We start from the raw sequence: 27,960 nt of genomic DNA, 5'->3' as shown, positions 1-27,960 counted from the left end.
TTTTTCGACCTGTTCCTGATTTAGTCAATAAAGACTGTGGTATTTGTCTGATATTGGCATTAGGGTCTAATCATCCAGACCCTCACAGTCCTGTTTACCTGGCCAACTCTGGAGTTTTCACAGACGAAGGTATCTGATGGAACCACAAGCTCAGGGGCAAACTCGTTCACATCTAGAATGTTAACACTCAATGACACTTTGGCGGACAGAGTTGGGTTGTCTGAAAAACACTTTTCCATCTGAATCAGATGTTCAAAGAGCTTTACAGTAATGCATCACATTCACCATTCTCTCTCTCTCTCTCACACACACACACACACACACACAACACACACCACACCACACACACACACACACACACACACACACACACACACACACACACACACACACACACACACACACACACACACACGAACATCACGTGCTTGTTCAGTTAATATTGTGTATATTAAGTTATTGACCAAGGTGCCCTATTTCCCCAGGAAAAAATAAGTCAATATCACAATTCTCGATCGGTCTCTTGTCTGATAAATCACAGACATCAAAATGATGAAAAACCTCATTCTATTCAAGGGACATGTACATACACAAAAATAATGAACAAATCTACAAAATTATATTGATGAATCCCACACATTCTTGTTTGTGTGTCAACCCCATAATTTCTGATTTCACGTCTTGGTGATGATATAGGGACAAATTTGAATAAATTCATCATAGTTAATAGACTGTTAATGCAGGAGATTTGTCTCTCAGAAACAGTGCATGTCAAGACTGGGCCTGTTCAGTCATCGATGTGTCCACCATCCCATCCAGGAGTTGATCAAGACACAATCTTCCTCATCACCGACTGAGACTGCCATGATCGAACGCAGATCATGGTGCCTTCACACGTAACACAAAGTTGGTCAAAAGAAGCAGAAACAGGCCAAAAAAGGGTGAAAAAAAAAATGAACTGGCGATTCAAAGTTCACAGCTGCTGAGAGTCCGCATGGACCCTCCGTGCTGATCACAAAGTTCACACGGATAATTTCATATGTCCCATTCTGGGTGCATGGACATCACCATGCGGGCTGAGATGTGGCTGTGGGCAATGCAAAGGTGACGTCTTTTGTTTTTATTTTTCCGCATGTCACCATCATTTGCACACACACATACATCTCCGTGCCCTGCACACGGGTGGTTGGAGCAATGTGACAATATGTGCTCCCAGCGGTCAGCTGGAGCAGCACAATCAGCCGAGGAAAGCATTCACTGGCCGTGGGCCATGATCAGCTCCCACCCTGTTTGATTTCAAATGACATGTCAACCACGGTCCCCTGACAAACGCATAACACCGTAGTGTGTCTGATCATGTCAATACAGACATCACATCACCGATAAGCTCACATGAATGAGCAAGTGGGGGTGGGGGGGGGCATGTCAGAGGAAGCACTGTGGTCCCCTCCCATTTCTGTCTTTGTTTATTTTACTTTATGTTATTTGTACTTTATTTACAACCCTAATTCCAATGAAGTTGGGATGTTGTGTAAAATCAATCAATCAATCAATCAATTTTATTTATATAGCGCCAAATCACAACAAACAGTTGCCCCAAGGCGCTTTATATTGTAAGGCAAGGCCATACAATAATTACGTAAAAACCCCAATGGTCAAAACGACCCCCTGTGAGCAAGCACTTGGCGACAGTGGGAAGGAAAAACTCCTTTTAACAGGAAGAAACCTCCAGCAGAACCAGGCTCAGGGAGGGGCAGTCTTCTGCTGGGACTGGTTGGAGCTGAGGGAGAGAACCAGGAAAAAGACATGCTGTGGAGGGAGCAGAGATCAATCACTAATGATTAAATGCAGAGTGGTGCATACAGAGCAAAAAGAGAAAGAAACACTCAGTGCATCATGGGAATCCACCAGCAGTCTAAGTCTATAGCAGCATAACTAAGGGATGGTTCAGGGTCACCTGATCCAGCCCTAACTATAAGCTTTAGCAAAAAGGAAAGTTTTAAGCCTAATCTTAAAAGTAGAGAGGGTGTCTGTCTCCCTGATCTGAATTGGGAGCTGGTTCCAGAGGAGAGGAGCCTGAAAGCTGAAGGCTCTGCCTCCCATTCTACTCTTACAAACCCTAGGAACTACAAGTAAGCCTGCAGTCTGAGAGCGAAGCGCTCTATTGGGGTGATATGGTACTATGAGGTCCCTAAGATAAGATGGGACCTGATTATTCAAAACCTTATAAGTAAGAAGAAGAATTTTAAATTCTATTGTAGAATTAACAGGAAGCCAATGAAGAGAGGCCAATATGGGTGAGATATGCTCTCTCCTTCTAGTCCCCGTCAGTACTCTAGCTGCAGCATTTTGAATTAACTGAAGGCTTTTCAGGGAACTTTTAGGACAACCTGATAATAATGAATTACAATAGTCCAGCCTAGAGGAAATAAATGCATGAATTAGTTTTTCAGCATCACTCTGAGACAAGACCTTTCTAATTTTAGAGATACTGCGTAAATGTAAAAAAGCAGTCCTACATATTTGTTTAATATGCGCTTTGAATGACATATCCTGATCAAAAATGACGCCAAGATTTCTCACAGTATTACTAGAGGTCAGGGTAATGCCATCCAGAGTAAGGATCTGGTTAGACACCATGTTTCTAAGATTTGTGGGGCCAAGTACAATAACTTCAGTTTTATCTGAGTTTAAAAGCAGGAAATTAGAGGTCATCCATGTCTTTATGTCTGTAAGACAATCCTGCAGTTTAGCTAATTGGTGTGTGTCCTCTGGCTTCATGGATAGATAAAGCTGGGTATCATCTGTGTAACAATGAAAATTTAAGCAATGCCGTCTAATAATACTGCCTAAGGGAAGCATGTATAAAGTGAATAAAATTGGTCCTAGCACAGAACCTTGTGGAACTCCATAATTAACCTTAGTCTGTGAAGAAGATTCCCCATTTACATGAACAAATTGTAATCTATTAGATAAATATGATTCAAACCACCGCAGCGCAGTGCCTTTAATACCTATGGCATGCTCTAATCTCTGTAATAAAATTTTATGGTCAACAGTATCAAAAGCAGCACTGAGGTCTAACAGAACAAGCACAGAGATGAGTCCACTGTCTGAGGCCATAAGAAGATCATTTGTAACCTTCACTAATGCTGTTTCTGTACTATGATGAATTCTAAAACCTGACTGAAACTCTTCAAATAGACCATTCCTCTGCAGATGATCAGTAAGCTGTTTTACAACTACCCTTTCAAGAATTTTTGAGAGAAAAGGAAGGTTAGAGATTGGCCTATAATTAGCTAAGATAGCTGGGTCAAGTGATGGCTTTTTAAGTAATGGTTTAATTACTGCCACCTTAAAAGCCTGTGGTACATAGCCAACTAATAAAGATAGATTGATCATATTTAAGATCGAAGCATTAAATAATGGTAGGGCTTCCTTGAGCTTACCACGGAGTCAGTCACTTCTGATTTAAAGCTCTCTTTTTCAGAGGAGCTACAGCATCCAAAGTTGTCTTCAATGAGGATGTAAAACTATTGACGAGATACTCTATCTCACTTACAGAGTTTAGGTAGCTACTCTGCACTGTGTTGGTATATGGCATTAGAGAACATAAAGAAGGAATCATATCCTTAAACCTAGTTACAGCGCTTTCTGAAAGACTTCTAGTGTAATGAAACTTATTCCCCACTGCTGAGTAGTCCATCAGAGTAAATGTAAATGTTATTAAAAAAATGATCAGACAGAAGGGAGTTTTCAGGGAATACTGTTAAGTCTTCAATTTCCATACCATAAGTCAGAACAAGATCTAAGATATGATTAAAGTGGTGGGCGGACTCATTTACATTTTGAGCAAAGCCAATTGAGTCTAATAATAGATTAAATGCAGTGTTGAGGCTGTCATTCTCAGCATCTGTGTGGATGTTAAAATCGCCCACTATAATTATCTTATCTGAGCTAAGCACTAAGTCAGACAAAAGGTCTGAAAATTCACAGAGAAACTCACAGTAACGACCAGGTGGACGATAGACAATAACAAATAAAACTGGTTTTTGGGACTTCCAATTTGGATGGACAAGACTAAGAGTCAAACTTTCAAATGAATTAAAGGTTTTTGATTAATTAATAAGCTGGAATGGAAGATTGCTGCTAATCCTCCACCTCGGCCTGTGCTACGAGCATTCTGGCAGTTAGTGTGACTCGGGGGTGTTGACTCATTTAAACTAACATATTCATCCTGCTGTAACCAGGTTTCTGTAAGGCAGAATAAATCAATATGTTGATCAATTATTATATCATTTACTAACAGGGACTTAGAAGAGAGAGACCTAATGTTTAATAGACCACATTTAACTGTTTTAGTCTGTGGTGCAGTTGAAGGTGCTATATTATTTTTCTTTTTGAATTTTTATGCTTAAATAGATTTTTGCTGGTTATTGGTGGTCTGGGAGCAGGCACCGTCTCTACAGGGATGGGGTAATGAGGGGTTGGCAGGGGGAGAGAAGCTGCAGAGAGGTGTGTAAGACTACAACTCTGCTTCCTGGTCCCAACCCTGGATAGTCACGGTTTGGAGGATTTAAGAAAATTGGCCAGATTTCTAGAAATGAGAGCTGCTCCATCCAAAGTGGGATGGATGCCGTCTCTCCTAACAAGACCAGGTTTTCCCCAGAAGCTTTGCCAATTATCTATGAAGCCCACCTCATTTTTTGGACACCACTTAGACAGCCAGCAATTCAAGGAGAACATGCGGCTAAACATGTCACTCCCGGTCCGATTGGGGAGGGGCCCAGAGAAAACTACAGAGTCCGACATTGTTTTTGCAAAGTTACACACCGATTCAATGTTAATTTTAGTGACCTCCGATTGGCGTAACCGGGTGTCATTACTGCCGACGTGAATTACAGTCTTACCAAATTTACGCTTAGCCTTAGCCAGCAGTTTCAAATTTCCTTCAATGTCGCCTGCTCTGGCCCCCGGAAGACAATTGACTATGGTTGCTGGTGTCGCTAACTTCACATTTCTCAAAACAGAGTCACCAATAACCAGAGTTTGATCCTCGGCGGGTGTGTCGTCGAGTGGGGAAAAACGGTTAGAAATGTGAACGGGTTGGCGGTGTACACGGGGCTTCTGTTTAGAACTACGCTTCCTCCTCACAGTCACCCAGTCGGCCTGCTTTCCCGGCTGCTCGGGATCTACCAGAGGGAAACTAAAGGCAGCTAAGCTACCTTGGTCCGCACCGACTACAGGGGCCTGGCTAGCTGTAGAATTTTCCACTGTGCGGAGCCGAGTCTCCAATTCGCCCAGCCTGGCCTCCAAAGCTACGAATAAGCTACACTTATTACCAGTACCATTACTGCTAAAGGAGGCCGAGGAATAACTAAACATTTCACACCCAGAGCAGAAAAGTGCAGGAGAGACAGGAGAAGCCGCCATGCTAAACCGGCTAAGAGCTAGTAGCTGCGCTAAGCTAGCGGATTCCTAAAAACACACAAAGTGAATAATGTGTAAATAATTTAGAGGTGATTCAGCAGAGGGAGTGCTTTAGTTAAGGCACGTGAAGATTACATTGTGAAACAAATCGTTATCTAGGTAACTAGATCAATCTAACTGCACAGATTAAACAGCTAACAGATACAGCAAAACACCGCTGTGCTCCGGAACAGGAAGTGATACAATACCGCAGTGAGAGCCAACCACCAGTAGAGTAAAATGTAGACAAAAACAGAATACCATGATTTGCAAATCCTCTTCAACCTATATTCAATTGAATACACCACAAAGAGAAGATATTTAATGTTCGAACTGATAAACTTTCTTGTTTTTTGTGCAAATATTTGCTCATGTTGAAATGGATGCCTACAACACATTTCAAAAAAGCTGGGCTAGTGGTATGGGCTAGTGGGTTGTATGTCTGTTGCCAGCTGTCAGTCATATTGATAATGTATGACGTAGTACCAAAAGCATCATCTTGTTTGACTATATGGACCAATCTTAGATCCCCATCACACATAGCACAAATGATGCTGAATGGCATCAGAATGACAAAATGGCCCACATCCGAAGTGTCGAGGTGCGGTCTGAAAATGTCAGACAGCAGTCTCAGAGCAGTCGACACGGGCGGACCCATTCGCATGGCTGCCTCGAATGTTTTGCACATGTGTTTTGCACATCCATCCAATGGCAGTCAATGTGCAGTGTGGGCACAATCCCACTGCAATCTACATATTTGCACGCCGTCATAACAGCATTCAGAACAATCTGATCATGGTCGGGGGAACCCTGAAATGGACAGGACACGACAAATCCTCCCAGCATATCCTGCTTGTGCCAAGTACATGCACCTCCACTGGATCCTGTTCAGGGAGTGCAAAGAAAAGGTCAGTATGCAACATGTATGTGGCACGTATCCATCATATGAAGTTGACATGAACATTGTGCAATCAAACTGAAAGCACCATCTGCCAATGCATCATTGTGCGCGTTAGAGGCTCTGTGCAGTGCCTGCAAAGCAGCTGAACGGGATGTCACCCCCTGTAATATATATATTATGACATGTTTATCATTGAATGACGAATGACTGTCAGGGAGTGACGGTGGAACTGTTTTGCCAGCCCATAACACCATAAAATGTGAACTCACCTCCAGTACAGCCCCAGGTATGTACATGTTGCAGCGCAGGGCGGACACCGGCCAGGCGCTGCAACCTGTGGTGAAGTTACTCTCACCCCAGCTGTGCCATGTGCTGACAACATCCGTTCACAAATGCCTTGTCCACCACAGCATAAATATATCCCATGACAGGCGCCATCCCGCGGCGTGGTGCACAGCTTCTCCATGTACTCCGTGTGCTCATCACATCACCACTGCTGTGCTGTGTCCATGAGCACAGTGCTGACAGTCTGTCATGTGTGGGACATGCATGTCCATCTTGCCAGCGGAATGTCCTGCTCAGAGGACAGTGTGCGCGAGGGAGCAAGTGGACGAGGGAATCAGTGGGTGAGTGAGTGAGTGACAGCACTCGGGTGCATCCGTCTGGCAGTCTTTATTTATGATTCTGGTGCTGTCTGACAGCAGTCTGTGTCTCTGTACTGTTGTCCGACAACGTTTGGGCTACGGTCGTGCGGGTGTGCACGTCTCAGTCTGCCCACATTCCACGTGGTTGTCTGGAAGTCATACGCAGCTGTCCAACTGTCTCTCCCTCCTGACTGCTCTTCGAGATTCGGGTATTTTTCTCATTCCAGCTGATTCTGCTGGATTCCTGCTCATTTTTGCTATGTGTGATGGGGGTCTTAGCCTCTTTCACACTGGGCCTGCTTTGAGTTGCATATGCTGTGTATCTAATACGCAGGAATGTCTGCTTCAGTTGTATGCAGCAGGGGGAGAGCAGACTGGAGAGCAGACTGCCTGGACACACAGATGGAGTTGATTCATTGGAAAAAGTCAGAATATGTTATTTTCAGGAGTTAGTGGACTTTATTACTGATTTCTCTGATCTGATTTCCCTTCTGGTTCATCGTTTTTCCTGTGCGCTCAGATTTGTCTTCTAGTTTATATTTCTTCTTCCACAGAGCTGCAGGTGTGCACTCTGATTTCTGTTTAGTTTATCATTCTTCATGTGACTGCGGAGCTGCAGCCGGTGATCTCGAACACATGCGCGCGAAACGTCTATGATTGTCAGACTACCAGAGCAAGAAATTTAGCTGAGGAACCTTCTGTGATTAGAAGCAAAATGTCCTTGCGTCAAGCAACCCAGTCCAGTAGAAGATTCAAGCTTCTCTACTATGGAAACCACCGGGACAACTGAGAGCCTTCATAGAAACATGAGTGGATGTGGAGATGTCCTCCTTGATGAGTTATACTGGATGTGGACATGCTGACGATCGGTCTGTGAGCAGGAGTTAATGGACATTATTTAACACCATCGTGAGAAAACTTGAAGAGGTGAGCGCTGAGGAGCTGCAGCCAGGCTGTAATGAGCATTTTTTTCTTTTAATTGCTCACATGTGCTCTTTGAGTGGTGTAATTACTGCATTGTGTTATGGTATAAAAAGTTTGACAACAATCCTATAGATTTATAGGTTGGTAACAATGGAGCACAGCAAGAATCATAAATTGGCATCGGGTGTGGCATACAGTCATCTTAAATACTGTAACTGTTGTGAAAGTGTAGTGACACGGACCCACAACAGGGGGCGCAAATGAACGGACAATAGAAGGAGTCAAATTTGAACACTTTACTGTTGTGAATGCCACAACCATACACAGCAGATTATAGAATGATACAAAGTCAATGGATAAAGGTGTCGTGTGGGCAGGCTCGACGATAGGAGACGTCCGTCTAAAGAAGAACCGGAACCACACGATTTCCTCCGCCACCAAACCCGAAGGATACTGGAGCCGCCAGGTCCCGAGTCCCCCAGGTGGCCACCGTCTCCGCGTGTCGGATCTGGTACTGCTGGCGAAGAGCAAAGACAGTCAAGTGTGGGTGTGTATACACCCAGTAACAACAACGGTGGGAATTCCACCTCCACCTCAAATCACACACTCGTGCAGCTCCTGTTTCAGCACTTATCTGGAAAGAGTGAGAGGCGAAGACGTCGGCACTCTCACAAACCACCAATCAGCGGACAAGGCTCCACAGGAAAGCGGCTGCAAAAAGAGTTCAGACTAAGATACAGTTTAGTTTATGGCTGAGAATATTACCTCCTTAGAAGAACGATATCTCGGCGACGTGGTGGAGGTGTCATCCTGCTTTTATCTGGGGTGAAGTGCAGATAATCGGTGACAGCTGTCATAGTTGATGAGTGACAGCTGTCACCTCGGCTGTTCCTGTGAGGCGGCAGTGCCCTCTCATGCCTGAAGCTCGCACTTCAGGCAGGGCACCCTCTGGTGGTGGGCCAGCAGTACCTCCTCTTCTGGCGGCCCACACAACAGTAACGTTGCCTCAACTTGCGGGAAACTACTTCCTTTTATGCATCCAGTGCTCTACGCCGAAAATCCGTGAAAAAATTAAACGTTTAAAAATGTTGGAAAAATTAAACGTTTAATTTTTTGCGTCCATTTCATGTCACCCTTCCCGTCCCTTGAAATGGGTGTTTCAACAAGACAATGACCCCAAGCATACTAGTAACCAAGCAAAATCATGGTTCCAAACCAACAAAATTAATGCCTCACAGGTGTGAAGAAATCCTGAAAAACTGTGGTTATACAACTAAATACTAGTTTAGTGATTCACAGGATTGCTAAAAAAGCAGTTTGAACATAATAGTTTTGAGTTTGTAGTGTCAACAGCAGATGCTACTATTATTGTGAACACCACCTTTTCTACTTTTTTTTTTTACTAATAGCCCAATTTCATAGCCTTAAGAGTGTGCATATCATGAATGCTTGGTCTTGTTGGATTTGTGAGAATCTACTGAATCAACTGGTACCTTGTTTCAATTCACTTCAATTCAATTTCAATTTATTTCCTTTATATAGCACCAAATCACAACAGAGTTGCCTCAAGGCACTTCACACAGGTAAGGTCTAACCTTACCAACCCCCACAGCAACAGTGGTAAGGAAAAACTCCCTCTGAGGAAGAAACCTCAAGCAGACCAGACTCAAAGGGGTGACCCTCTGCTTGGGCCATGCTACAGACATAAATTACAGAAATAATTCACAGAACAATTCACGGACGAATATACAAGAATTGCTGTTGGTGCACAGGACAGGACATGTTTCCCATGTAACAATAAGAAATATACTCAAAACCTGGATTAATCTTTTTAGTCACATAGCACTACTATTATTCTGAACACTACCGTATGTTGTAATTTGTTAAAGTGTACACTGCATCACATGCAGGCACACAAACAAATAGGTCACATTCCAGTCACTTCAGCTAGTAATGTGAACGCAGCTCAAGATTTAAACCCTCCTTACAAATAGGCAGGCTGTCCTTTCTGCAAGCTTTTTTCCACGAGTGGGCAGATTGTCCTCTCCGATGAGATACAAACCTGTTCTTACACCCTGTCTGTCCACTTTCAAACGCCTTTTATTTCATAAACTGCCTCCCTGCCTCATTCTTCTTGCCATTTTGGTGCTGGATGACCCGCAGAAAAATGTGGTGCAGAGTTTTGGTTCTGTGCTGTGTCCTAAGTGGGCACTGCCCTGCCAGAAGAGATGCTGTGGAACCAGACAGCAGGATCTCGCTGAGCGGAGCAGCGGGGAAATGGGAGCAGAATGCTCCATCCGGAGCCAAAGGAGAGTAGGACGCACAGGGAGGAGAGCACCTGTCTCTGGTGACAACGCAGGAGACAACCAACAAACCTCTCACACTGCTTCTGTTCTGTGCACCTCAGTAAGTAGGGGCACCTGCAGCTGCAGGGAGTGCCAATTTGCCAGTTTTTTTTAAGTGCTCATGCCAACCCCCCACCCCCATGTGTCATGAAAAAATGCCACCCAGGCACCTGTGCCAAAAACCGCTACTGCACACTGTTAAAAACTCCTCAGTAACTTCTTTCACACCAGAATCAGCACAGATAAAGCCAACATGGCATTAAAAAACATATAAAACTCTTAACGTGGTCTGAAGGACTGTTACTATCCAGCGCCCAGTGGGCCGTATAAGGCCCAGTCTCCTTTGTGTGGACATGTTTTACCAGGGTGTCTGGACTTAAACTTTGAAGAAAAAGTGGGAGCACAGGCACCCTGAGATCTGTCCATCATGAGTGGTGGGATTCTGACAAATATGCACACTAAAGTTTGCTTATATCCAAGTATATTTACACCCATGCAGTAATAGGTAGGGCTAGTGAAGCTGCGTCATCCTCATCTTTTGGTATTCTGTAATGTGAAAAATATATGTGTAGTGTTCCTTGAAAACTTGAAGTATTCCTTGTAAAGTCTTGAAGGTCTCATTACCTTCAAAGGTAACTACTGACTGTGTAAGAGGTGAGTCAAGAGTTAAGTCACCTACCAAAAGAAAACAAACAAACAAACAAACAAACAAAAAAAACTCTGGGTGTTTATTTTGTTACTTGTGGATAACATTATATTGCTTCCTCATGGCTCGCAGAGATTTTATCGATATCGATGCCATTACCGATTCCGCATATCGACCGGATTCCTTATCAATTCCCTTATCAGTACTTGTTGTGAATTTTCTGCGTACTAAAAGTAGGCTTTACAGGTTTTCTATATCAACAATATTTTATTGAATCTTAAAGTAAATAATAAATATAAGATTGGTCACTGGATCCTTGATCTCTGGACATAAATAGAAATAAACAAAATCTGTAAGTTTTGTCAAAGGTATTTCCTTTCAGACATTAAAGGCATAAATGTAAATCCATAGCCTCTGAGCTGAACTCAGCCGGCTGCAATGCATGTCAGGATGTAATTCAAAAAGAATGCAGGATGTCTCATTTTGAGAGGAAAAGACATTTTAGTTGATTGTAGTTCATTGTTTGTATTACAACGTTTGGAAAGAGGTGTCATTTGATTTAAAACAGCGATTCGCTTTGAAGTTATTAATTCCAGCTGGACTCTAATTTTACTCGACAGAGACCAGCGCAGCATTTGGAGAGGTGCGAACGGAACAGAGGACGATTCTCGTTTCTTGCCTGCAAGAAGACAAGAGTCCCAATTAGTGATTTTAATCAGCACAAAAGTGACTCATGATTGACATCTTTAAATGGCTTTGAGAGGGTTTAAGAAGTGGACTTTCTGCTTCTGAAAAGCAATGAAGCAGACAACCAACGAAGCAGCGGGTTGGAGCACTGCTTCGCTGGTTCAAGCTTCAAAGTAGAGCTGTTAAAGAAGCTGTTGATTACAGACCTGCTGCATAGAGAAATGATCATTTTCCCAACAAACACCCTCAAAAACAACGGCCGCTCTGAAGGACCGATAAGGGAATCTTTGAGCAAAAAGGCTTTTGATATCGGTGAATTGAACCATTTCTTAACGAATCTCGAAAAGAACTGGTTCTCAATACCCATCCCTAGTGATGAAGACAGTTGAGAATTCTCTGGACAGGTAAAAAGGTCTGCATTTAAGCATTAGGAACTCCAGATCCAGGCAAGGATGTCTCTTAATAACAGTTGTGTCTGTGCACAAACTGTGAATATCAACACACACACACACACACACACACACACACACACACACACACACACACACACACACACACACACACACACACACACACACACACACACACACACACACACACACACACACACACACACACACACACACACACACACACATCCTCTTCTTGTTTTATCATTGGATGTGCAGCTCAACAGCTAGGTCGGGGATTTTTCATGCGGCCATTTCTCTGTTATCACCACGATACACTCTCTAAGTACTGTTGTTGATGGTAATTCATAATCTCATGGACATTAGTGAGGAAGATGCCGGGAAGGGCAGGGTTATGCAGGGCTACTTGTAACCTAGCACAGATCCGAGCTGTCCTACCCCACTTCTGCCTCCTCTCACATCTTGATCTCCTCTTGGTGACCCTGTTGGTCTTCGTGCATGTCTCTCAGTGTGTAATCTCATGGAATGGAACCTGTCTGGGTGCATGTCCAAAACAACAGACAAGATTTCCATTTGTGTGTCTGTTCAAAAGTTGCTAAAGCAAGAAGAGCTCTGGGTCGCTGGGGCTGTGCGGGCTGCAAGGCTGCCAACTTGGTATTAGGAGGCACAACTTTTCAGCCCACGCCCAAACTTATGTACATTTTTTTCCTTCAGTTCCAGGCTGTTCATCCTGTGTTATAATAGTAGGTACAGTATTAATCCCCTAAGGGACATTTCTTCAGGATATGCATTATTATGTTTCTGGAATACATACTGACTTTGGTTGCCAGCACAGTGATGTTGTGCTGAACAGCTGCCTCTCTGTCCAGGAAATCAGTAGTAAAAAGGGTTCCATCAATGTTGTCAATGTCAATATAGCTGATGTGATCAGAGTCGCTGTGCCAGTCCAGTGAATACCTAAAGAGATCAGGTCAGATTATAGCAGCAAACACTCTGTCATTGGAAAAATACTTTGTTTTATTCTGTGACATCACGAAAAAACATGTTACTTTAGAAAACACTAGCTGATTACCTGCCCCATCTTTACCAAAAAAACCTATCACCTCCCACCTATCCTGGATTCCAGAGAACTGCTAGGGTGCAACTAAAGCTGCTCAAGAAGAGACAGCTGCTATTACTACTACTACTACTACTACTACTACTGCTGCTGCTGCTACTACTGTTACTACTAAATGAATAGATAAAAAGTTCCAAAGAAAAAGAACAGAATAGAAAAGTATGTCACCAACTTTTTGGCACATTTGCAGATTATGAAGCAGTATTAAAGTGTCTCTCCCTTTAGCTACTACTACTACTATACTACTAAAGTGCTCAAAAGCCTATGTCACTCCCCATATGTCAAAGTATATCTGTGCCAGGTTTGGCTAAATTCTGTACCACAAAAGTGTCTCTTTCCTTAACAACAACAAGAGCTACTACTGCTATTACTATGAGTACTACTAAAGTGCTCAATAGCCTGTGCCACTCCCCATATGTCAAAGTATATGTGTGCCAGGTTTGGCTAAATTCTGTACCACCAAAGTGTCTCTTCCCTTAACAACAACAACAACAACAACTACACCTACTGCTACTATTACTATGACTACTACTAAAGGGCTCAATAGCCTATGTCACTCCCCGTATGTCAACGTATAAGTGCACCAACCTTGGCTCAGTTCTGCTGGGCAAAAGTGTCTCTTCCCTGAACAACAACAACAACTATTACTACTACTACTTCTACTAAAGTGTTCAATGGTCTATGTGATTCCTTGTATGTCAAAGTATATTTTGCCAACTTTGGCTCAGTTCTGCAGGCCAAAAGTGTCTCTTCCTTTAACCACAACAACAACAACAACTACTACTACTAAAGTGCTCAATAGCCAATGTCACTCCCTGTATGACAAAGTATATGTGCACCAGGTTTGGCAACATTTTGCAGCACAAAGGTGTCTCTTTCCTTAACAATTACTGCTACTACTAATAGTCGATTGCACGAAAAAATCTGGACTCATCACTCATCAAGAGGATTTAGTGCTGCTGTAATGCCGGTAAATGCCAAAGGAGAAGAAGAAAAAGAAGAAGAAGAAGAGAAGGGAATGCTACATTGGCAAAGGCTACAAAAATCAAAAATTTATTTTGATTCAGAGTGGGAGTAGGATTATTTTTTCACTTATTCGAATGGCAACTCTATCTGTCTTATCTGCAATGCAAATGTGGCTTTACCAAAGAAAGGGAACATGGAGAGGCACTTCAAACTGAACCATAAGAATAGCTATGATGCAAACTTCCCGGCTAAATCACCGCTGCACACCCAAAAAGTCCAGGAATTGAAAAGTCGGCTATCAGCACAACAGTCTGTAAATATGGAAGAGGTGATGGATGTGGCTAACAAGACTGCATGTTCTGTTCAGGCCAAGAGACTGAGGAGGTGTTTATTCCATGTGCAGGTGGAGGCACCCACCTGCTGCTGCACGCAGAGGTAAATTTCTGGAATGGTTTTCTGAATTGTTGCCCAAAATTTAAGAATTTCTGAAACGTTCACACCATGCTGAATATGCACAGCTAGAAAGCAGTCATTGGCTGTTGGATTTAGCCTTTCTTACCGATCTGACCGACAAGCTCAAGGACAAACCCATCATCAACATGGTTAGCTCTGTGAACATATTTAAAAGCAAGTTACACCTGCTATCAAGCAGGTTGCAACAGAATGGACACAGAACTTAAGCATCAGGGCAAACACTGCGGCACTTCAAAGTGCACGTTAAGATGATCAAGTGCAGAGCATCTTGTCAGAATTTGACAGGTGCTTTACTGACTTTGCATCCATTGAGCCTGTTATCAGTTTTCTCTGTTTTCCATTTGGGGAAAATATAGATGTGGAACATCCAAAGTGGCATCACTCTTCAACCTGGATAGCTGTGCTCTTGAGAATGAGATCCTCACACTGAAAATTTTCACTGAGCTCAAATCCAGCACAACACCTGACATGAATGTCCAATTCTGGAATTTAATGCAGAAAAAGAAGTATCATAACCTCAGACAAACGACAAAATTTGACTGCACTTCTTGGATCTACATATTTGTGTGAGTCTGCTTTTTCACATACAAAAATCGTCAAGTCAAAATACAGATTCAAAATGACTGATGAACACTTGGCGGCCTGCTTACAGCTGGCTCTCAGCTTCTACTGTCCAGACTATGAGAGACTAGCTGCCTCCTCTCTGTGCCAGAAGTCTCACTAAAGGAGGGAATAACTTTTCCAAGTTGAACTAGGCATTCTATTATTTGGGTTGTTTGTTGTTGTGTTGTTATAAGCCAGTCCTAGGCCTACATGTGCTTATTCTTTGCACCATGTGCATTTACTTCTCATTCATCACTCACTCATCTTCAATCGCTTATCCAGGATCAAGTCACGGGGGCAACAGAAAAAGCAGGGGATCCCAGACTCCCCTTTCCCGTGCCACATTGACCACCTCTGACTGGGGGATCCCAAGGTGTTCCCAGGTCAGTATGGAAATATAATCTCTCCACCTAGTCCTGGGTTGTCCCCGAGGTCTCCTCCCAGTTGAACATGCCTGGAGCACCTCCCTAGGGAGACACCCAGGGGGCATCCTTACCAAATGCCCAAACCACCTCAGCTGGCTCCTTACAATGTCAAGGAGCAATGGCTCTACTCTGAGTTCCCCACAGATGACTGAGCTTCTCACCCTATCTCTAAGGGAGACACCAGCCACCTGCCTTAGGAAGTCCATTTCAGCCGCTTGTACCCACAGTCTAGTTCTTCGGTCATGACCCAACCCTCATCACCATAGGTGAGAGTACGAACGAAGATTGACCAGTAGGTCGAGAGTAGGTCGAAAACTCTGTCATAATTGTGTTTAGAAACCAGTCACCATTTGTTTTATTATACATCTGTGTAGTTAATTAATAAAATATTCTCTACAGACGATTCGCTCGCGCGCACGTAAAAAAAAAGAAGAAAAAAGAAACTCCCCGCTGCTGTTTGCTGCGGGGCTGCTCCTCCGCTCTTTCCCCCAAAAAACTCTGTCATAATTGTGTTTAGAAGCCAGTCACCATTTGCTTTATTATACAGCTGTGTAGCTAATAAGCAAAATAATCTCCAGGACGATTCGCGCGCGCACACACGTAAAATAAAAATAAAAAGAAACTCCGCTCCACGCTGCTGTGGTGGTGCTGCTCGCTCCAAAAACTCTGTCATGATTGTAAAATAAAGGACAAAAGAGACATAAGTCCTGCTTACAGGCTGCTACCAGATACAGGACATGTTCACATCTTGAAACTCCAGACATCTCCACGTCACTACATATTCAGTCCCTGATTGGTCATCGCGGCGCGACGAGAACTGCAGCACTACAGGAAGCGGCAGGATGAAACGGCGATTAAAAAGTATCAAACGTCATTGTTCGCGTTGTCACTGTCATCACGGGAGGTCTCCGGGAGCGCTCCCGGAATTATTTGACATGTTGAATAATTTTTCGACGATTCCCGGTAAAGCCGGAACTAAGCCACACCCCCTAGTGCCGGCGTTAACAATGGCATGTGATCCTTAAGACGGACAAAAACTCTTCCGGGACGCTCCCGGGAGCTCTTACCGTCTGTGTGTAAACGGGGCTTTAATCTCAATGAGTTTTATTCCTGGTAAATTAAGGTTAAAAAAAATCCTACAGGGCAGCACTGATTAACCCAAACCTTGATAAGGCCCAATCAGGATAGAGCAACCTTTAAACTCTATATTTCATCGATGATTTATGGTCCCTGATGAAGCAGTGTGATTGATGGTGAGTGATATTGGTATTCTTTCTGTATGTATCTATAGCTATCTACAATAGTAATCTTTCGTTATGAAGTATCTTTAAATCCCCCTTCCAAATGTACTCTACAAATATATGGACCTGATTGACAACCTGAAATATGTGATGTGATGTAAAATACTCCAGTTTAGTTTTGCATAAAATATCCACAGTATATGTATAGAACACACAATAGCATGTGTGCACGCACACACAAACCCATACACACAGACACAATAGTAGGCAAAGAAACATATTTAAGAAACATAATGAAAATGAGGGGCCTATAATGTCTGCCACCCTTCTCAAATCTCTTTTGTACAAGCTAGGTCATAAATAAAGAGTGAAAGCAAAGGTTTAATAAATGGAATAGTTTTGACTGTGTTGAATGTTTGTTTTCCAAAATAAAGGTCAAACAAGGTTGATGTCCAATGGATACTATGACAGGTGACATATGTTAACCTGCAACATGATAACTAAGCATGACAGATGGTGCAAACTGTTCCTTATTAGAACCCTATCAACCCAAACAATAAATTGTATCATTTTTACATCATCAAATGACCTCATAACTTAAACCGTTTGCTATATTCTAGATCCTCTCATCAAGCCCTTCAATTTGATGTATTGTATGACATGTTTTACTGTAGTCTGAAGTTTAACCTAATTTAGGTGACATTTAACCTGAAGCAAAACTCTGAAGGTCAAGGTCAATTGCTTATCCCAGGTAATGGCTTATGGGCAAGGCCTATCACTATGTTCATGTCAAATTTTGAGGCAAAATTTCAAAAAATTGTGACCAGGAGAGTTGTTTCATTGAATTTCCTTCCTGTGATCTTGACCTTTGACCTTGAGCTTGATCATTTTGTGTACGGAATGGTACTTTACTATGGCTGCTTATATGTAAACTTGCAAGAGTTTGCGATGTAAACTGTGTGCTGCACAGCGAGTTAAAGGTGAAAAATGCAACGATTACAAACAAACAAAAAAAAAACATACATACTGACAAACATATCTTGCAAAACTTAGTTTTGGCCTTAAAAGCCAAGTGGCCTCTGTGTATATGTATGCGTGCATGTTTTGGCAAGATATTGGGGTGGGGAGTAAGATATCCAAGGTGGGGGTAATATATCCTAGGACAACGTCCCCCATGGGGGATAAGATATCCAGGGGGAAGATAAACTGTTACACCGGGGTGAGCGGCGTGAAAGTCGCGAACAAGGGCGGGATCCAAAATAAAGTGGGAGGGGCTGCCATAACCATTCCAATCGACCAAATACTGAAACCCACAATCACACAGGCGAGAGGCCAGGACCCGGCGCACGGTGAAAACCGGGCCACCATCCACACACCGGACAGGCGGTGGGGGAATGGCAGAGGGCATAAATGCTCGACTGAACAGGTTTGATATTGCTGACATGGCAAGTGGGGTGGACACGCATGGGCCGAGGGAGACGGAGACAGACAGAAACGGGATTAATGACTTTGGAGACCGGGAAGGCACCGACGAACCTGGGAGCCAATTTCCTGGGTACGCCCTTAAGAGTCAAGTGGTATGTAGAGAGCCATACCTTCTGCCCCGGGATGTAGGACGGGGCAGCGGTCCTCTTATGGTCAGCGGCCGCCTTATAAATCATCATGGAACGCGACAAAATGTTCCGTGCCCGCTCCCAGGTTCGTCTGCAATGAAGAATCAGACTGATAACTGAGGGAACCAGGAAGCTGAGATCAATCGAGGGAAAAAGTGCAGGCTGGTGACCAAAAACCACGTGAAAGGGGGAATAACCAGTGGAAGTTGAGGGTAAACTATTATGGGGAAGTTCGATCCAAGGAAGTTGTTCTGACTAGGAGGCGGGGTGTCGTGATGCAAGCAACCGGAGGCCTTTCTCTAATTCTTAATTTATCCATTCCGCCTGCCCATTGGCCGGTGGATGGTAACCCGAGGTAAAGCTGGATGTGACCCCCTGAGGAGACGGCAAAACTCTCGCCAGAAATGGGATACAAACTGCGGGCCATGATCAGAGACTATATCCTGAGGCAGACTGTGTAGTTTAAAAACCTGGTTTAAATGACCACAGCAGTTTCCCGAGCTGACAGTAATTTACTCAGAGGAATGAAATGAACCATCTTCGAGAGGTGATCTGCCACAGTCAAAACAACAGTGTGTCCCTTAGAGGGCGGACAGCCGGTTACAAAATTCATTGCAATATGAGACCATGGGTGAGTCTGGACAGGTAACGGCAACAAGGGTGAGTGAGTGGCTCGAGGACTTATGCATAGCACATACCTGGTAGGCGGATACATATTCAGTGATGTCCTTAACTAGTCCTGGCCACCAAAATCTTTGCTGTACTATAAACAAAGTTTTCTTAATTCCGGGATGACAGAACTGGCAGTCATGACACCAGCGGATTGTCTCACTCCTGAGGTTAGGAGGAAAAAAAAGTTTTCCCTGTGGACACCCGGCAGGGACTGGCGCATCCCTGACTGCCGATTTAATTTTGGACTCAATGTCCCAAGTTAGGGCGGACACACACATGAGGCAGGCAAAATCATTCCCGGATGAATGGGCACGTCTACCGGGTCTCCCAACTGAGATAAAGCATCAGGTTTACCATTTTTAGTGCCTGGATCGTAGGACAGAGTGAAATTAAAATGACTGAAAAATATTGCCCATCGGGCCTGGCAGGAGTTGACACGTTTGGCAGTGCGGAGGTATTCAAGGTTTTTGTGATCAGTGTAGGCTATGAACGGGAATTGTGCCCCGTCCAGCCAGTGCTGCCACTCCTCCAAAGCCACTTTAACTGCTACGCTCTGCTGGGGTCAGTTTTTTTGACAAAAAGGCGCACGGATGCAACTGGCTGTCAGAGGGATTCCTCTGAAACAGAACGGCACCTTTACGGGATCCATCTTAATCTCCCCTGTGGAAATTACAAAACCTAAAAAAGAGACCATGGATTTATGAAATTCACATTTCTCAGCTTTCACAAACAGCCCATTTTCCAATAAAGTCTGTAACACCTAGAGAGCATGTCGGGTGTGGGTGCCCAGATCAGGGGAAAAAATAACAAAATCATCCACGTAGACAAAGACAAACTTATTAAGGAAGTCATGTAGCACATCAATCAATCAATCAATCAACTTTTTTATATAGCGCCAAATCACAACAAACAGTTGCCCCAAGGCGCTTTATATTGTAAGGCAAGGCCATACAATAATTATGTAAAACCCCAACGGTCAAAACGACCCCCTGTGAGCAAGCACTTGGCTACAGTGGGAAGGAAAAACTCCCTTTTAACAGGAAGAAACCTCCAGCAGAACCAGGCTCAGGGAGGGGCAGTCTTCTGCTGGGACTGGTTGGGGCTGAGGGAGAGAACCAGGAAAAAGACATGCTGTGGAGGGGAGCAGAGATCGATCACTAATGATTAAATGCAGAGTGGTGCATACAGAGCAAAAAGAGAAAGAAACAGTGCATCATGGGAACCCCCCAGCAGTCTACGTCTATAGCAGCATAACTAAGGGATGGTTCAGGGTCACCTGATCCAGCCCTAACTATAAGCTTTAGCAAAAAGGAAAGTTTTAAGCCTAATCTTAAAAGTAGAGAGGGTGTCTGTCTCCCTGATCTGAATTGGGAGCTGGTTCCACAGGAGAGGAGCCTGAAAGCTGAAGGCTCTGCCTCCCATTCTACTCTTACAAACCCTAGGAACTACAAGTAAGCCTGCAGTCTGAGAGCGAAGCGCTCTATTGGGGTGATATGGTACTACGAGGTCCCTAAGATAAGATGGGACCTGATTATTCAAAACCTTATAAGTAAGAAGAAGAATTTTAAATTCTATTCTAGAATTAACAGGAAGCCAATGAAGAGAGGCCAATATGGGTGAGATATGCTCTCTCCTTCTAGTCCCCGTCAGTACTCTAGCTGCAGCATTTTGAATTAACTGAAGGCTTTTTAGGGAACTTTTAGGACAACCTGATAATAATGAATTACAATAGTCCAGCCTAGAGGAAATAAATGCATGAATTAGTTTTTCAGCATCACTCTGAGACAAGACCTTTCTGATTTTAGAGATATTGCGTAAATGCAAAAAAGCAGTCCTACATATTTGTTTAATATGCGCTTTGAATGACATATCCTGATCAAAATGACTCCAAGATTTCTCACAGTATTACTAGAGGTCAGGGTAATGCCATCCAGAGTAAGGATCTGGTTAGACACCATGTTTCTAAGATTTGTGGGGCCAAGTACAATAACTTCAGTTTTATCTGAGTTTAAAAGCAGGAAATTAGAGGTCATCCATGTCTTTATGTCTGTAAGACAATCCTGCAGTTTAGCTAATTGGTGTGTGTCCTCTGGCTTCATGGATAGATAAAGCTGGGTATCATCTGCGTAACAATGAAAATTTAAGCAATACCGTCTAATAATACTGCCTAAGGGAAGCATATATAAAGTGAATAAAATTGGTCCTAGCACAGAACCTTGTGGAACTCCATAATTAACTTTAGTCTGTGAAGAAGATTCCCCATTTACATGAACAAAATGTAATCTATTAGACAAATATGATTCAAACCACTGCAGCGCAGTGCCTTTAATACCTATGGCATGCTCTAATCTCTGTAATAAAATTTTATGGTCAACAGTATCAAAAGCAGCACTGAGGTCTAACAGAACAAGCACAGAGATGAGTCCACTGTCCGAGGCCATAAGAAGATCATTTGTAACCTTCACTAATGCTGTTTCTGTACTATGATGAATTCTAAAACCTGACTGAAACTCTTCAAATAGACCATTCCTCTGCAGATGATCAGTTAGCTGTTTTACAACTACCCTTTCAAGAATTTTTGAGAGAAAAGGAAGGTTGGAGATTGGCCTATAATTAGCTAAGATAGCTGGGTCAAGTGATGGCTTTTTAAGTAATGGTTTAATTACTGCCACCTTAAAAGCCTGTGGTACATAGCCAACTAACAAAGATAGATAGATCATATTTAAGATCGAAGCATTAAATCATCACTGACCAAGTTTTGGAAAATGGCAGGCGCATTCGTGAGTCCAAATGGTATCACAAGATATTCATAATGACCGGAGGGTGTGTTGAAGCCCGTCTTCCATTTGTAGCCTTGTTTAATCCTAACCAAATGTTATGCGTTCCGCAGGTCGAGCTTAGTAAAAACTGTGGCTCCTTCCAATAACTCAAATGTGGAGGAGATTATAGGCAGCGGGTAACTATTTTTTACTGTGATTTCGTTCAAACCACGGTAATCGATGCAGTGGCGGAGTGTCTTAATCTTCTTTTCAACAAAGAAGCAACCTGCCCCTGCGGGCGACGACGATGAGCGAATCAAGCCAGCTGTTAAGGACTCCTGTATGTACTCATTCATAACACGGTATTCAGGTGCAGAATGAGAAAAAAGCTTTCCCCATGGGGGAGTGGCCCCGGGGAGGAGCTCAGTGGCGTAATCACACAGCAGCAGTAATATAATCATCAGGCTTAAATGAGGTTGGAACAAATGGGCAGGAGGTCAAGAACACGATGAGGCAGGCAGGGCTATGGAACACAAAACCGAGAGCTGGAAAGAAGGCACAGGGCAATCTGGTAAAGAAACAAAGTAGAATGAACAGTATATATACACCCAAGTGATGAGCTGTAAATTGAAAGCAGGTGAGCGTGGAAGGAGCAGAAGGAAGGCCAATCTCATGCTCGTGAACAAGACCCCAAGGTACTTGAAGTCCTTCACTTGTGTCAAGTGAATTGTAGGCAATCCATCAGTTTCCTGCTGAGAACTATGTCCTCAGATTTAGAAGTGCTGATCCTCATCCCAGCTGCTTCACACTCGGCTGCAAACTGATCCAGTGAACAATGGAGGTCACAGGTCAGTGAAGCCAACGGGACTACATCATCTTCAAATAGCAGTGAGGAGACCCTGCACCCTCTGAACTGAAGACCCTCTTCCCAGACTACGCCTTGATATCTTGTCCATGAATATCACAAACAGGACTGGTGACAACCAACCCCCATTGGAAATGATTACAATTTACTGCCGAGCACTCAAACACAGCTCTCACTCCATACTCCCACAGCACCTCCCACAGTATCTCCTGGGGTACCCGATCATACGCCTTCTCCAAGTCCACAAAACACATGTAGACTCGATGGCCATACTCCCAGGCACCCTCCAGGGTCCTTGGAAGAATGAAGAGCTGGTTGGTTGTTCCATGACCAGGATGGAACCCACATTGTTCCTCTTCAATCAGAGGTTACTTCAATAATGTATTATTATGATTAAAACTTTCTCTTTGTGACAGAAAATTGTGATATTATATTTGTGCACAATACATTGTGGCAATGATAGGTATTGGTAGATATTGATACACTTTCAACTTTAAAAAAAAGTGTGAAAAAATAGTCCAACAGTTTAAAAACAATGTTTCTTAGCGTTCAGTTGCAAGGAATTTAGGGATTCCATCATCTACAGTCCATAGTATAATCAGAACATTCACAGAATCTGGAGAATTTTCTGCACGTAAGCGGCAAGACTGAAAACCAACAATGAATGCCCGTGACCTTCGATCCCTCAGGCGGCACTGCATTAAAAATCATCATTGTGTAATGGATCTTACCGCTTGGGCTCAGGAACACTTCAGAAAACCATTGTCAGTTAACACAGTTCATCTCTACTTCTACAAGTGAAGTTAAAACTCTACCATGCAAAGTAAAAACCGTACATCAACAACATCCAGAAACGCCGCAGCCTTCTCTGGGACCGAGCTCATTTGAAATGGTCAGACGCAAAGTGGAAAAGTGTGCTGTGGTCTGATGAGTCCACATTTCAAACTGTTTTTGGAAATCATGGATGTTGTATCCTCCGCACAAAAAGGAAAAAGACCCTCCAGATTGTTACCAGCACAAAGTTCAAAAGCCAGCATCTGTGATGGTATGGGGGTGTGTTAGTGCCCATGGCATGGGCAACTTACACATCTCTGATGGCACCATCAATGCTGAAAGGTACATCCAGGTTTTGGAGCAACACATGCTGCCATCCAAGCAACATTTTTTTCAGGGACATCACTGCTTATTTCAGCAAGACAATGCCAAGCCACATTCTGCACGTGGCTACGTAGTAAAAGAGTGCAGGTACTAGACCGGCCTGCAGTCCAGATCTGTCACTCATTGAAAATATGTGGCGCATTTTTTTTTTTTTTTTATTTACAGTAAGTACAAAAGATTTTATGAAATGACTGGAAGACATTTGCACAAAATGCTTGATAATATTGAACATAATGTATTGATAATGTATTCAATGTATTCAATGTATTCATCCTGCAAAAGGGGGAGGACTTATACAGTCTGATTGCCACAAGGTAGGAAAGACCTCCTGTGGTGTTCTGCAGTGCACTTCAGTGGTTTCAGTCTACTGAAGGTGCTCTGACAGGACGTCAGTGTGGCATGTAGGGGGTGGGAAGTGTTGTCCAGGATTCTGAGCAGTTTCCTCAACATCCTCCTCTCTGACACCTCCAACACAGACTCCGTGAAATGGTCAGGTAGTCTAATGGCTTGGACTTTCAAGGCTGCTTCTTGAACATGCTTTTAAAGCTTTATTGATGATCTAACTCATGATGGCAGCAGCAGAATGAATTCTGAAGGCTACCTCCATATTTTGCATCAAAAATGAAATTTTGAATCACAAATAATCATAAAGAACTTTGTCATGCAGTACTACAATCCAGAATACAGCCAAATGTACAAAGGATTGAGTGGTCAAGTAAATCAACAAACCTTAAGCCAACAAAGCAGCATTTCACCTCCTGAAGAGGAGATTGAAGGGCAAAATCATTCAAAAGATGCAACAAATGAAAGCTTGGAAAAGCAGATCTAAGGAAGAAACCATCATCTTGGTGATGCCAGTTTAGTGCCAACTTGATGCAGTTATTTCAAGAAAGACATATGGAGCCAAATATTACATGTTATTTACTTTAAGCCTTATCAGTCTAACAATGTTGATCAGCCATAAGTAGGTATCCTGTGTTGTAATAGCGGCAACGATAAATGACACAGGTGAAATTTGAGACTTTGACATTTACACCACCTTGTAATATAGAAAAGATGGAATTTAAATGTATGTGTCATGCTATGACTGAGGCCTTGGATTGAACACCACCAATATTTTTCAGAGTATAAGATGCACCTGTCAAGAAATGCACCCTGAAGAGGAAAAAAACAAACATAAATGGCACCGGAATATAAGTAGCACCTTTATTGTGCATTATAAGTTCTTTAATTTGGGAATTTTTTTGCATTGTTTAAGTGTACTCTTGTTATTTCTTATTATTGAAGTTTCTTTTGAGAAGGGCTTTATTCCGGGAAAGCCCTATATAGACTGCTATTAGTAGTAGTAGTAACAATAATAAGGGATTTTAAGCTGAGTGTAGCGTAGTGTGCAAAAAACCCTGAGGTCTGATATTTTCCCATACAGACCGAGTAAGCAAGGTTAATAATTTGTTTATTATATGGCTAATATAAACTATATAAACACGTATACTTCTGATATTACGGCTGTTGGGCTCATACAGTGGGGTAAAAGAGTATTTAGTCAGCCCCTGATTGTGTAAGTTCTTTGACTTAGAAAGATGAGAGCGGTCTGTAATTTTCAACATAGGTACACTTCAACTATGAGAGACAAAATGAGAAAAAAAAAATCCAGGAAATCACATTTTAGGATTTTTAAAGAATTTATTTGTAAATTATGGTGGAAAATAAGTATTTGGTCACCCACAAACAAGCAAGATTTCTGGCTCTCACAGACCTGTAACTTCTTCTTTAAGAAGCTCTTCTGTCCTTCACCTGTTACCTGTATTAATGGCACCTGTTTGAACTTGTTATCTGTATAAAAGACACCTGTCCACAGCCTCAAACAGTCAGACTCCAAACTCAACCATGGCCAAGACCAAAGAGCTGTCGAAGGAGCAATTGTAAGAAAATGGAAGACATACAAGACCAGTGATAATCTCCCTCGATCTGGGGCTCCAGGCAAGATGTCATCCCGTGCGGTCAAAATGATCATGAGAATGGTGAACAAAAATCCCAGAACTACACAGAGGGCCCTGATGACTGACCTGCAGAGAGCTGGGGCCAAAGTAACAAAGGCTACACACTACGCAGAGAGGGACTCAAATCCTGCAGTGCCAGGCGTGTCCCCCTGCTTAAGCCAGTACATGTCCAGGCCCATCTTAAGTTTGCCAGAGAGCATATGGATGATCCAGAAGAGGATTGGGAGAATATCATGTGGTCAGATGAAACCAAAATCAAACTTTTTGGTTAAAAACTCAACTCGTCCTGTTTGGAGGAAGAAGAATGCTGAGTTGCATTCCAAGAACACCATATCTACTGTGAAGCACGGAGGTGGAAACATCATGCTTTGGGGCTGTTTTTCTGCAAAGGGGACAGGATGACTGATCCATGTTAAGGGAAGAATGAACGGGGCCATGTATTGTGAGATTTTAAGCCAAAACCTCCTTCCATCAGTGAGAGCATTGAAGATGCAACATGGCTGGGTCTTCCAGCATGACAATGATCCCAAACACACCGCTCGGACAATCAATCAATCAATCAATCAATTCTCTTTTATATAGCGCCAAATCACAACAAACAGCCGCCCCAAGGCGCTTCACACTGCAAGGCAAGGCCACACAGCAATCACGCAAAACCCCAACGGTCAAAACGACCCCCCGCGAGCAAGCACCCGGCCACAGTGGGAAGGAAAAACTCCCTTTTAACAGGAAGAAACCTCCAGCAGAACCAGGCTCAGGGAGGGGCAGTCTTCTGCTGGGACTGGTTGGGGCTGAGGGAGAGAACCAGGAAAAAGACATGCTGTGGAGGGGAGCAGAGATCGATCACTAATGATTAAATGCAGAGTGGTGCATACAGAGCAAAAGAGAAAGAAACAGTGCATCATGGGAACCCCCAGCAGTCTACGTCTATAGCAGCATAACTAAGGGATGGTTCAGGGTCACCTGATCCAGCCCTAACTATAAGCTTTAGCAAAAAGGAAAGTTTTAAGCCTAATCTTAAAAGTAGAGAGGGTGTCTGTCTCCCTGATCTGAATTGGGAGCTGGTTCCACAGGAGAGGAGCCTGAAAGCTGAAGGCTCTGCCTCCCATTCTACTCTTACAAACCCTAGGAACTACAAGTAAGCCTGCAGTCTGAGAGCGAAGCGCTCTATTGCGGTGATATGGTACTACGAGGTCCCTAAGATAAGATGGGACCTGATTATTCAAATCCTTATAAGTAAGAAGAAGAATTTTAAATTCTATTCTAGAATTAACAGGAAGCCAATGAAGAGAGGCCAATATGGGTGAGATATGCTCTCTCCTTCTAGTCCCCGTTAGTACTCTAGCTGCAGCATTTTGAATTAACTGAAGGCTTTTTAGGGAACTTTTAGGACAACCTGATAATAATGAATTACAATAGTCCAGCCTAGAGGAAATAAATGCATGAATTAGTTTTTCAGCATCACTCTGAGACAAGACCGTCCTAATTTTAGAGATATTGTGTAAATGCAAAAAAGCAGTCCTACATATTTGTTTAATATGTGCTTTGAATGACATATCCTGATCAAAAATGACTCCAAGATTTCTCACAGTATTACTAGAGGTCAGGGTAATGCCATCCAGAGTAAGGATCTGGTTAGACACCTTATTTCTAAGATTTGTGGGGCCAAGTACAATAACTTCAGTTTTATCTGAGTTTAAAAGCAGGAAATTAGAGGTCATCCATGTCTTTATGTCTGTAAGACAATCCTGCAGTTTAGCTAATTGGTGTGTGTCCTCTGGCTTCATGGATAGATAAAGCTGGGTATCATCTGCGTAACAATGAAAATTTAAGCAATACCGTCTAATAATACTGCCTAAGGAAAGCATGTATAAAGTGAATAATATTGGTCTTAGCACAGAACCTTGTGGAACTCCATAATTAACTTTAGTCTGTGAAGAAGATTCCCCATTTACATGAACAAATTGTAATCTATTAGACAAATATGATTCAAACCACCGCAGCGCAGTGCCTTTAATACCTATGGCATGCTCTAATCTCT

At 43.0% G+C, this 27,960-nt stretch overlaps 1 protein-coding gene across 1 annotated transcript in view; it reads right to left on the bottom strand.

The window, feature by feature from the left end:
* The window catches only part of LOC117522403 (cadherin-12-like), a 137,533-nt gene that overhangs the window by 35,221 nt on the left and 74,352 nt on the right, over positions 1 to 27,960 (bottom strand). Inside the window, 2 exon segments of the mRNA XM_034183796.1 lie at positions 99 to 220; positions 12,841 to 12,983. Of these exon segments, the coding sequence (XP_034039687.1) occupies positions 99 to 220; positions 12,841 to 12,983 (265 nt within the window).

This window comes from Thalassophryne amazonica, chromosome 12 (assembly GCF_902500255.1).
Source record: "Thalassophryne amazonica chromosome 12, fThaAma1.1, whole genome shotgun sequence".
NCBI lineage: Eukaryota > Metazoa > Chordata > Actinopteri > Batrachoidiformes > Batrachoididae > Thalassophryne > Thalassophryne amazonica.
Note: the sequence above shows the minus strand (reverse complement) of the source record. Positions and strands in the feature narration are given on the sequence as shown.